The sequence below is a fragment of the Asterias amurensis genome, chromosome 9 (genome assembly GCF_032118995.1).
Source record: "Asterias amurensis chromosome 9, ASM3211899v1".
NCBI lineage: Eukaryota > Metazoa > Echinodermata > Asteroidea > Forcipulatida > Asteriidae > Asterias > Asterias amurensis.
In genome coordinates, this window is record NC_092656.1 from 20,248,413 (window position 1) to 20,261,349 (window position 12,937).

The 12,937-nt window shown below is 37.5% G+C and overlaps 1 protein-coding gene across 2 annotated transcripts in view; it reads right to left on the minus strand.

Annotated features, from left to right (window-relative positions):
• The window catches only part of LOC139941463 (CREB-regulated transcription coactivator 1-like), a 56,759-nt gene that overhangs the window by 30,410 nt on the left and 13,412 nt on the right, over positions 1 to 12,937 (minus strand). For both annotated transcript variants that reach the window (XM_071937978.1, XM_071937977.1), the window contains exon 4: positions 3,389 to 3,447. In XM_071937978.1, coding sequence (XP_071794079.1) covers positions 3,389 to 3,447 — 59 coding nt within the window. The remainder of the gene's footprint in view (positions 1 to 3,388; positions 3,448 to 12,937) is intronic.

Below are 12,937 nucleotides of genomic sequence, written 5' to 3' on the forward strand. Positions count from 1 at the left end.
TTTCATAGAGCTGCTAATGTAGAAAATATTGCCTGACATCTTTCTGCTTAGCAGAAACGGGCAGGACACCATTCAAAAATTGTACACGCGACATGGTGTTTTGGCTGGCAAGGTTGTTCTGATTAGCATGCTTTTGTTAAACTTTGCTTCTTTTTGTGCTTAAAGTCGACCTTTAAGTTGCCTTGGATCGGTCGAGTTGATGTTTGAAAAGCGTTTGTAACCGTTCGTTATAAAATGCATATATGATTAGAAAGATATTTTAAAAGCAGAATATAATGATCCACACAAGTATCACTCGAAATTGCGTGGTTTTGCTCTTACCTCGTCAACTAACAAGGTCGGCTGTTAATGGAAGTCAATTTTTGACTCCCATAAATTGCCGACCGTGTTAGTTCGCAAAGTAAAAGGAAAACCACGCAATTTAGGGGCAAATTTGTGTGGATCATTGTATTTTACTTTTAAATCATCTTTCTAACCATGCATTTTATAACAAACGGTTACAAACACTTTTCAAAGACCAACTCGACCGATCCAAGGCAACGTGTTCCTTTTATAAGTATAAAATTGGGACCAGGCTAGGGGTGAGAGTCATCGCTGAACCAAAAAAAAATGTCTGAAACGAGGATTCAATTTGTAAGAAATCTGGGCATTTCCACCTGTTGATAACCCCTGGGGATATCGATTTCGATTTCAATTTTAAAGAGCTTTTAGGAAGAGTATTCTCCTAAGCATTATTAGAGCAGAGTAACAGAGCCACAGTTCTTTACACGAAAGAAATGTCTCATCCATGCACACCGAGCTGGATGCTCTTCACATACAAATGTAGGTGACCTTTGACTTTTTGACCCCTGGATACACACTTCATATAGAGCTCCATGGGTCGACTCATCTAAACGACACCATTCATCTTTCTAGCCAGAGGGGCATTGGGACACCTTCAAAATGTTGCTTTTCAGGCCTGATACCAAGTCAATGAAGCAAGTTGCCTCTATGCCACAGGGCCCAGTAAAGAGCTGCCTTTATAAGCAGAATTTATTGCTTAAAACTTTCTGCTAAGCAGAAACGAGCAAGACACAGTCACAGATTGTACTTGTGACATGGTAGTTTGGCTGGTAACCTTATTCTGCTAAGTGTAATTTGTTTTTAACATCTCTATGAAATTGATGGTCATTGCCTTATTGTTCCTTGATGCATGAAGAGGTGCCATTAAGGAAAACCCAACCTTGCCCTTCCAAGACTGAAGCTTTGATAGGGAAGGCAATACAAACTTAATTGGCTAGGTACGCAGCTTTCCATAGTATACAAGGCAATTCCAGTGAGTAATTCCCTTGTACATGTTTAGCATAGCAATAGCAAATTGCTTTTCAGAAAGGCTCAGTGGCTGATGAAGAATCATCACTACCCAATAATGATCATTCAGCTAAACAAAAATACTGGATGACCTTGATCCATGTAATTCGAAGTACATCTCATACAGTTTTTGAAAGGGCAAGGGCACCAACGCATTTTCTCTTTAAAGGCAGTGGACACTATTGGTAATTGTCAAAGACCAGTCTTCTTACTTGGTGTATCTCAACATATGCATAAAATAACAAACCTGTGAAAATTTGAGCTCAATCGGTCGTCGAATTTGCGAGATAATAATGAAAGAAAAAACACCCTTGTTACACGAAGCTGTGTGCTTTCTGATGCTTGATTGCGAGACCTCAAATTCTAAACTTGAGGTCTCGAAATCAAACTCGTGGAAAATTACTTCTTTCTCGAAAACTTTGTCACTTCAGAGGGAGCTGTTTCTCACAATGTTTTATACCATCAACCTCTCCACATTACTCGTAATCAAGAAAGGTTTTATGATGATAATTATTTTGAGTCGTTACCAATAGTGTCCACTGCCTTTAAGGGCACCCTATGAGGAAATTGTAAATTTCTACTGGGGCATTTTGAGGGCACAAAGGCAATTATCAAATGGCATGGAGACTTACGCCTTCATTGGCCCTCAGGCCTGGTACTGTCTTGTCTACAATTTACTTGTTGGATCGGTATACATGTAGTAACATACTATAGTTAATGTTTTCACACTGGAACATGTCAAATGCAAAATGTCAAGAAAATTTGTCTCAAGAATTGTAGTGTGATCATGAATATTATTAAACATTTACTTCTCCATAGAAAAACATAAAATGCATACACTGTTTGAATGTAATCCTTCAATTTACAACCACATCCGGCAACTGTGCTGCACATAAATGTACATGACACACAAGAAAAATTGTTGTATAACGTGTAGTACATCTCTCTAGCTGGATCGAGTCTCTAACTTGCAGTCTTTTAAAGTTTAGTTTAATATGCTCTTTACAAATTTAAGGCAGAAATTGTGTATTATTTCATTTTCTCACACATAAACAAAATTACACTGATTTGAGCATAACCCATCCCTTGTTCGCTGTATAAAAAAAAAATTAAAATAAAAAAAAAAAAAAAATCGCAGTGCACAGCCTTCCTCTTGGGCGCATAATAGATCAAGATGACCTTATTTTATCACAACCCTTTGTGAACATTACTCAGGTGTACAACTAATGGGGCGTGTAAACCTGGCTAAGTCCTTGTTGTGTATTAATACTTTGACTGATTCAGTTAAAGGATTCTTAATGTTCAGCATTGTCACGGTGAACAATGAGCGTCCATTGTTCACCGTAAATGAAGACAGAATCACAGTCGAGATGACCTTTAAAGTTAAAGTATGCACTTTGTATTCGTCGAGTGGTACTTTGACAAGCGCCTTGTGCAATGATAATATTTTTGTTGTTTTAAATAGATTCACTTTCCTTGAATTTGAAGAAAAAATTGTTTTCTATCTTTGTTGGGTTTGAAACTTTGGCGGCTAAACCATATCTAGTAAGGTTTGTGGTAACACCATGTAGAAATTAATCTCTAAATGAGTTGGGGTAGTTCTGGAAAGAACCGTTGGTTTTAACTCAACGTTTTGATCCGTATGCTCTGATCGTCTTCATGAGAAAAGCTATGTTGAAGGACTTGTGTCACATTGGCAACTGCCTTCCACACTTGATGTGACCCAACGTACACATAAAATAACAAACCTGTGAGAGTTTCAGCCAAATCGGTCTTTGGAGTCACAAGAAAAAAGTGGAAATAATCTTAAATGTTTTCATATTATTGTCTCAAGTTAAAAACTAATCTTTTTTTCTTCTAATTTCATCTGAGCACAAGTATTTCAAAGGGAGTTCCCCACCATGACCAAATTCAACAAATATAATTTACAAAATTGACCACATTACAGTGTACAAATAACCAATAACTTAAACCACTCATAAAAATTGTAAATTTTTAGGAAAAACTGAAGTAAATGAAAAAGCATAAGTTGACTTACCTTCTCCAACTTGTATCACTTGGCGGTGACAGATAAGGGGTCTGGTATGGTGCTGTGTCGTATGATGGGAATTAAGGAAGATATACATGTGTAGTGTAACAATCAAAACTCGAAGAAAACAAAATTCATTGTTATTAATTCATTATATAAAACCTAACTCACAGTGCAGGCTTTGAATTAACCTATGGTACCTACAGCAATTGTTGAAGTGCCCTGTGGTTTTGTTAAAGCGCCCTTTGGAAAAAATCCACTAAAATTTTTTGTTTACACGAATACAACAAAATCAGCAACAATCCTATAATTCCAAATCAGAAAATATCAGTACAAACATAGAGTTTAATGTCAACTTAGTTTTGTGCAAGTTGCGGGCATCGTACATGTACTGCAAAGCAAAATTTACAGGCGGCTACAAATAGCATCCCCAAAATAAATTCATCCATCAATTGTTCAGCGTTGCTATGCTACATTGTAGTCATTGAGGGGTTCTGATAAACTGCATGACATGAATCACAATGAATTTGCCCTAATGAAAATAGGTCGACTGTGACAATACAATGGTTCAGGTTATTTACTCGCAGAAAATACCTTAAAGGAGCTTAAGAAATCATGACTCCCAATTTGGCAAGAATAATTTAGATCTACATCCGTTGGAGAGTTATTGATGCAGTCTTTCAGCAACCATCGCTTTGAAAGCACAATGCATTTTTGTGAATACGCATAGCATCACAAAAGAAATGATGGTACAAATACAATTTATTCTTTTTAATTTTAGTTTATGTATGCGTAGCAAGAAAAGGAAAACTTGGTCATTGTGTGCAATTATTTGCATAATGTAGTCTGTAAATGTTTCAGGCCTGGAGTTTCATCTTTGAGAGGGCAAGGTCTTTTTTATTTTGCAAAGAGCACTTCCATTGGAAAACTCTTAAAAGCAGTGGACACTAATGGTAATTAATCAAAATAATTATAATCATAAAACCTTTCTTGATTACGAGTAATGGGGAGTGGAGAACCAGCTCACTCTGAAGTGACGCAGTTTTCAAGAAAGAAGTAATTTGATTTCAAGACCTCAGATTTAGAATTTGAGGTCTCGAAATCAAGCATCTGAAAGCAGACGACTTCATGTGACCATGGTGCGACAAGGGTGCTTTTTTCTTTTATTAATATTTCGCAACTTCGACGACCGATTGAGGTCAAATTTTCACAGGTTTGTTATTTTAAGCCTGAGTTGAGATTCACCAACTGTGAAGACTAGTCTTTCACAATTACCAATTAGTGTCCAGTGTCTTTAAAGTCTAAGGGCAACTTATGAAGGGGCACCAAGGCTAGGACAAGAGCAACAGAGGCCATGGTTTTCGTGTCATTCCAGGCATGATGCATTATTATTTTATGCATTATGTATATTGGGATACACCAAGTGAGAATACTGGTCTTTGACAATTACCAAAGGTGTCCAGGGGTGGATTTCACAAAGGTAGTCCTAACTTAGGACTAGTCCTAGGCAATGCTAAGAGATAGGACCAGTCCTAAGTTATGATGGGTTACTGGTCCTAACTTAGGACCAGTCCTATCTCTTAGCATTGCCTAGGACTAGTCCTAAGTTAGGACTACCTTTGTGAAATCCACCCCAGTGCCTTTAAACGCATTGATTATGTGCATTGTTTTTATCCAGAAGTTATAATTTTATCTTTTTTGCACGTTTTGACTTTGATTTATCAGTTTTCTGTTTCCATTTCTTCTATTTCGAGTGGTGTCCTCGGTCAATGATATTACGGCTGAGATTTCCCCAGGTCTTCCTGTCCCCCAAGCATGTGGACACTTCCTCAGCTGTCACAAATCCAGTGTCCTTTTTCAGCATTGGTTTATTATTGTTGTAGGCGTCACAAGATTTGTTAGGTATGATTTTGTTGTGTCTTGTGCATGTTATCGGTAACATTTGTCGAAAACTTGGCCGAATAAATAAAAATAATAATTTTTAGTTCGCTATCTAAACAATCACAGTTCATACTTCTAGATAATCAAAGCACCAGACTGTTATGCCCTCCAAGCCTCAGTTTGGCCATACTCATTTCCTATGCCATGTTTGCACCTAAGATGTCATCGCCATGATTAAAGCACGGTTGACAGTGAGCCTGTGTGCACAGAGCATTATCAAACACGAGAAGCCTTCTGGCATTTCAAAACACTGTATGCTTTGGTGTCACTGAATTCTGTGCCGTACAATGCATTTCAGTAGACCTAAATGTCACTAAACTATTTGTTTCGTTATTTTGTTTTCCTTATTGCTAGGCTTTTTTTCCCCCGACGTGGCTTACATAAACAAAAACTCCTTTATACAATGTACAAAATGTGCAGGTTACACAACCATACAACAATAATGTTCAGCATTTTGACATTAAATCAAGTCATTGCTCCCTCTCCTCTCCTCTCCTTAATGAGATTAAAAGAAAAAATAATATTTTTAAATTTCTATGTTTTTCAGACCTAATAATATCATGAATACCATGTTAACTAATTCAGCTAAAACAACAGTTACATCTATTGGTAGAGCATTTGTCGCACGTTTCTTGCAATTTATGATTTCTCTGGGTAAGGTATATACTATAAAGCTGCTCCCCAAATCTGTACCCCGTAAGCCTACATTTTGTACCTCTCCGACTCCCCCCCCCCCACCCCAATTGAAATTCATGGCAGTAATTCCACTGCCAATAACCCATTGCAAAGAGAAGGTGGAAAGAATGTCTTCATATCCTAAACTACATGTATAAAGTACACTATATTGTTGAAAAAGTTTTCAATACTCAAATCCCCACCCATCAAATCCTTACAAGTGTCTACAAAAACGCACATTTCTCCATGATTTATTTTGCAGTTTCTTAATAAAACAGACAGTTTGTCCCTAACACTACCTCACCTGATGCTCTCCCCCACCCCCTTCCCACCATCAGGAATCCCTAATTTATGTCCGGCAATCACCGCATCATGTACTTTGAGTTTGAGAGGAGAGCTCTTGTCATGTTACGGCTGTACACTCCCTGACTGTCCCTGAGCCAGAACCTGCAAAACCACTTACAGAGCTCACAGTCAAGCTGTACAGAGAGCTAAACGCACTAGCGTTGGGGTCTTCGACAAGGGTCTTCGACAGTGAGTAAAGCGGATCGGATAAGAATGTTTGAAATCATGGGGATTTTGACGGAATACAGCCAGGGTACAAACAACATTCAATGCCCTACAAGAACCTTTCCCCCTGTATGAGTGGCACGTACATGTAGTGTTATGGTCCACAACAAGCTGAACATCTCTTCTTAAAGTTTATACGCATAAATTTTACTAATTTTGCTGTCTTGTTAACTTTCTTAGAAGCGAAAGACTCTGCTGGGGTCCAAACATCAGGGACTAATTACCCAAAGCCTGTAAGCATAAATTTTGCTTAACAGCCAAAATTCCCATAAGTTGACATTACAGCAAGTGGTTCCCCCACTCAATTTTTTTTTTGCTTAGCAAAGAAATTTGTCGAGCACCTCTTGAAACTTTCATACATGTAGAAGTGACAAAAGTCAATCTTTTTGACCTATGATTTACAATGTAAAGACCTAAAATTACAAAGAGGACATGGAGGCTATTGGCTCAGTTGCCCCATGTCTTATCCTTGGTGCCCCTTTAAAAGTTTCCCCCTAGACTTTCAGGTTTTCCCACTGGAAGTAAGTGCCCTTTTCCAAAATGAGAATTGAATGGCCTCGCCTTTCTTAAAGATGAATACCCTATTTCTCAATATGAATATGCAAATTGCACTATCCAAATAAGGCATCATTTAATATCTCTATTATCCAACAGTGAAAGTGCTTGACATTTGTCCGCGTACTTAATCATCAAAACACGTGTCTTATTTCATTCATAGTGACTTTTTTTGTTCATTGTGAGGTGATTTTTTCTAAAGCAGTGTTGGAACAATCGGCGAGGTTGATCAAATCATCCTCTTGTTTAATAACACAACATCACAAATGACTGTCTCCTTCGAAAGTAGACAATCAATCCTGGCCAAGAGATTGGTGAATATTTTTGTATGTGTCACCGTGTCAAAGACGTCTACATTTCATCCATCAATCGTCCACCGGGACCAAGAAACACATAACTAAAGATAGACTATAATACGCTTTGTCTCTCATGGGGATTTGCCACAGTCTGCAGTTCTGAAACATTGTGTAGTTAAATACTGTCGAACATGTGATTTTTTTCCCCCACAACATAGTAAGTGCAATGACAGTTTAATACTCTGTGCATTAGTTTACACAAGGGCCAAACTTCATTAAGCTGGTGCTTTTGAAGCCCCAAAAGTAACTAAGCACAACAAAATTATGCTTACCAGAAAAAGGTTTCCAGCAACAAGAAAAAAACACCTCACATGTATTATCTGTGGCTGGTATCCTGCTAAATTTTGCTAAGCAGAAATGGTTTAAGCAGAATTTTCTGCTATGAAATTTTGCTTACAATTTTTTTTTTCTCAGTAGATGTTAGCAGGAACAAGTCAAATATTGTGCATGTGACATAGTATTTTGGCTGGTTACCTTTATTCTGGTAAGCATAGTTTTGCTGTGCTGGGCTCCTTTTTGTTCTTATGCCTCAAAAACATTATCACAGTGTGTCCCCAAGGTCAAACTGTTCCCAATGTTGCTTTTGTTGTCTAGCCCAGATACAGTCGATCAAAGAAATCAAAGAACTATTTTTTTCTCTCTTAAGTATTATCCAAGGAAATACCGGATTAAACGTTCCACAGGTAGTTTTGGGTTCATAATCGGGTAAAAAACTTGCGAAGTGAACACTTAATGAAATGCCAACTTCCAAGTACTGGCAAGTCCCCCGGCCATGACCCTAATGTCTTTATCATGTGTAAAAGATCAAAGCGCTACAATTTTGTAAACCACTCTTAAAAATATCCCTGTTCAGAATCTAGTTTCTGTTTCAGAGGCTAAAAAAAGAGTGAACAAGAGTTCACTGGTCCTAACTGGTTTCTAACCAGTTTCTGTGACCAGTCCTCAACCAATCAGAATGCATTTCCTGACAGTCGTTATCTGTGTGGTGTTTTCTGCATAAAATCACAATCCACTTAGAAGATTAAATATTTTTTTAAAGCCATTGGACACTTTCGGTACAGAATTTTTTTTTTAAGTTCACAGATTTACAAATAACTTACAGGGTTTACAGAAGGTAATGGTGAAAGACGACTCTTGAAATATTATGCCATGAAATGATTTACTTTTTTAAGAAAACATTAAAACAATATCAATTCTCGATATCGAGAATGACTGATTTATTTTAAACACTAACATGACACGGCGAAGCGTGCGGAAACAGGGTGGATTTTCCTGTTATTTTCTCCCGACTACGATGACCGATTGAGCCTAAATTTTCACAGGTTAGTTTTATTTATAAGTTGTGATACACAAAGTGTGGGCTTTGGACAATACTGTTTCCGAAAGTGTCCAATGGCTTCAAATGGAGCACACAGTAAAAATATGGGGCAAAACAGAAAGAGACCAAAAAAACAACAACCCAGAAACCTTCCTTTTATGGAAACATGACTTTCATACACAGGCTTGCCGGGGTCCCACTCACTGCTGGTACATCAACACATAGGGGGGGGGGGGGGGGTAATACGCCTTTTTGAGATGGCAGACGTGATACGAGTGTACTGTTCGATTTGGGTGCATACACACAAATTTTCCCCAACCTTATAGTGTTGTAGCATTGTGTCCGCCATATCTCAAAAAGGCTTATTGTGATGGTATATATAGACCTTTCTTTTGTTGATAAACAAACCGCCTTGGTTGGCATGGTCGGCCGAATGTTAGTAAAACACTAAATCGTAAAAACAGATGTTTTAACAAAATTCAACATTTTCTGCAAACTTTTAATTTAATAAAATACCTCTCATAATTAGTTGTCTTGTTTTAAACAAAATCAACAAAATTTGGTTTCATTGCTTTAATCAGTGTTTATCTGTTGTTCACTTAATGCAGGCATGGTACTTCACAGGGACAATTGTGATTGCCTTGGTCATTGCCTTGGTCCCCTTGAAATCCTCATAGGGTGCCCTTTACAAAGGAGAAAATGTCTTGGTGGCCTTGCCCTTTCAAAAACGAAACGAACAGGCCTGTCAATAAGCCTTTTTGAGGTATGGCGGACATTATACGCGCGCATCACACGCCGCGACTGATGCCACGCTCACCATGTCGGTGGTCATTAGGTTTACGTGTAAACGCTGCGTCACCTAAAATGCGCACTTCACTGAATAACATACGTTCTATTTCTATGGTCAATACGCACAAATTTACCACAACTTTACAGTGTTGTAGCATTGTGTAACATATCTCAAAAAGGCTTGTCTTTGTAACAAAAAGTTTACGAGTGTACCTATGATTGTGGCTGTGCATAGTTACCAGTTGAACAACAAGATTTCAGGTGATACAGTTTTGTTTGCTATCATGTTCCACTGCTTTAGAGATGGTCGCCGCATCGTTAACAAATCAAAGTATTATTGCTATTGAATAAACTCTTCTTTTGGAGATGTGTGGGTGGTTCTTTAGAAAGAACGAGGGATAGAAAAAGGTGTTGAGAGTGTTTCCAACGTCTTAAAGGAACATTACTGAATTAGTTTTGTTAACAAAACAGTTGCCAACAGTGTAAGTTCTTTATGTAATCCACCACATACATAAACTGACAAACCTGTAGAAGTTTGAGATCGATTGGCCATCTGGGTCACGAGAAAGTATTGAGTGAAGTCGATGCAATAAAAAAAAATAATAAAAAAATGCTCACTGAGCAATAAACGCCAAATGTGAAATTAAATTATTTTTTTCTCAGTAAATATGACATTTCATACCAAAATATTTCAAGGGATGATTTCTACTATCATCATCATCAGACAGTGTAAGTTTGATGTAAATCTGTGAACCTCACAATTTTTTTTGTACATATTCTGTAATGTTCCTTTAAACATTGTTCTCTGCCTGCTGATTGACACAGGAGCAATGGTACATTAGGCTAAATTATTGACGAGATGTATCCGTAAATACGGTCGACTTTTAAAGGGCAGATCGGTTTATTGCCATTTGTGTCTCCTTTTCCTTGAATGAAGAGAGGGTGATAGATGCAAGCAGGGGGGGGGGGGATCCTAACTTGTTTGTGGTAATGAAGTAAACTTGGAATTGAGGGTGGTGACTTACATGCATCTGGAGAATTTACTACTGTGACCATCTTATTTCTTTTCTTATCAATCTATGTAACTAAGGTGGTAGAGCTGCTAACATTTGCATCTTGCAGTTAGGAAGATCTTATGCAACAAGCGGGCAATTTAAGAATTATACTCAACATAATAGTAAAAAGGTTTCAATAATCAGGAAAGTTTTCATAAATTTACGTCATAATGAATTTTCTATTATTAGATAAAATATTTTCTTGTAATGTTAATAAACCCAAGGATACAAATCAGCTCATTATTGTCCTATCCGAAGGACATACATACATGTACATCCATGGTAAAATAGACGATGTGACGTCACACGAAAACCATAACATGATTCGCGCGCATACCGCCGGGCAAAACCTTTGTGTTTTGGCAGCTAGCTAGAAAGTGTACGCAATCTTACTGTGACTGCGCAACTCAGTGCCCGGCGAAACATGACGTATAGAGTGTTTTGTCAACAGAGGGCGGTTTGAATGTAAACATAGGTCAGATCGTCTATATCTTGCTCCAAGGACAAAAGTGCCACAACCAGGACTCGAACCCACACTCTGCTGCTCAAATATACCAGAGCTAGTGCTGTTAACCGTTACAAAGCGCTGTCTACTGATTCTCAAAGCAAGCATTATTTGACAACAAGCTTGACATTCAGGCTTGTGTAATTGCTTTAGGGATAAAATTACCAGCAAATAAGACACAAGTTCATTGGTCATGTTGGTGTATTGTGGGGATATTCCTGCTGGTTGGGTTTTTGTTTGTTTGTCTGTCTGTCTATCTTTTGTGTCCTTGCCTGTCTTTCTGTCTTCTGTATGTATGTTTTGTGTTGGCTTGTTTGTTTAATATGGGTTTGTTTGCTGTGTATGTTGAGTTTTTTATTTAGTTGTTGTTTTAATATTTGTATAATATTGTTATGTTGTTGTCTGTTTGTCTTGTATGCGTGTTTGTTTTGGTAATAATGTTCCCAAAACACTTATATTTACATGTTTTTTGTATTATTATTTAAATACATTAATTTTTTTTTTTTGACTTGGGCTTTGTGGAAGACACATCTCTCTGATGTCAGTTTTTACATTGTTGTACTTCATTTTAGTGTCCAAAGATTTAAAATAAAATAAAATAAATTAAATAAAGTTGATACCAAGCATGCTGTATTAAAAAAGAGAAAACTCTTGAACAGTGAGGTGCACGCATTAGCCACTGTATTGTCCCAGCGTGATGCATGTGACGGCTGTCACATAAGATTTCAAGTACTTGAAAAGGAGCTCTGAAGTTTCCAGGAAATGAAAGTACGTCTAGAGCTCCAAGGTTTGCCTTTGCTTTCTTCAAACACACGTCAAAGTACGAGTCAATACTTTATTCTTAAGATCCTGTGTGCCTTCAATTCTCCTTAAGGGTGTGATTGCATTGAAATTGCACTCCATTTTACAGGCATGCAACTATAACTAAACCCAAAAAAGAGGAAATTACAAAATTTGAATGATTTTGTATAGTACTTTTCCATTTTGAATGGTAAAACTGAGAATAAAACAAAACAGAAATCAGCGGAACACAGGATAAGTTACATGCCTGGTTTTATCTGAATCAGCATCGTTTACCCCCATGGAAGTCATATCAATACATAACAAAACCCATAATATTTGTCAATCTTTTTTTCTCTCTCCCTAAAAAAAAACTTTTTCCTGTAAGAGTACAAAGGAAGTAATGTACGTCTGCCACTATATGACTCTGGAGAAAATGTTAACAACTCACAAACCAAAAGATTTAGTCTACCCAATCCAGGAAAATGGATTCAAAAACTTTTATCAAAATCTTAACACATTTTTGACAGTTTACAAGCGCACATGTTGCAGGAGCTGCACACATTTGCATCTTGCAATCAGGGAAATTTTGTTCTACAATTGGGGAGATAATTAGAATTTCACATTCAAGACTATAGAGAAAAGAATTTTATAAAGGGCGATTTTTAAGTTGTTGGATCAAAACACGACAAAACTAGCTTATTCTACTATGGTTCACATTTAAGCATGTCACCATGGTATACATACGCGTGTAACCATGGTACATGTGTACGTGTGTTACCAAGGTTTCATGTATGCATGCTTAATATGTAGGTATGGCACACATGTACAATGCGTGTAACCATGTACTATGTATGTATGCGTGCACACATGACATGGTACTTGTACGTGTGCAAGCACAGTACACGGTACATGCGTATTTGCCTGTACATGCGCAAAAAGCAATCTATAGTCATTACTGTATGCTTGAAACATCAATCAAAATATTGTTGTTCAAGTGCATTGAATGCCAGA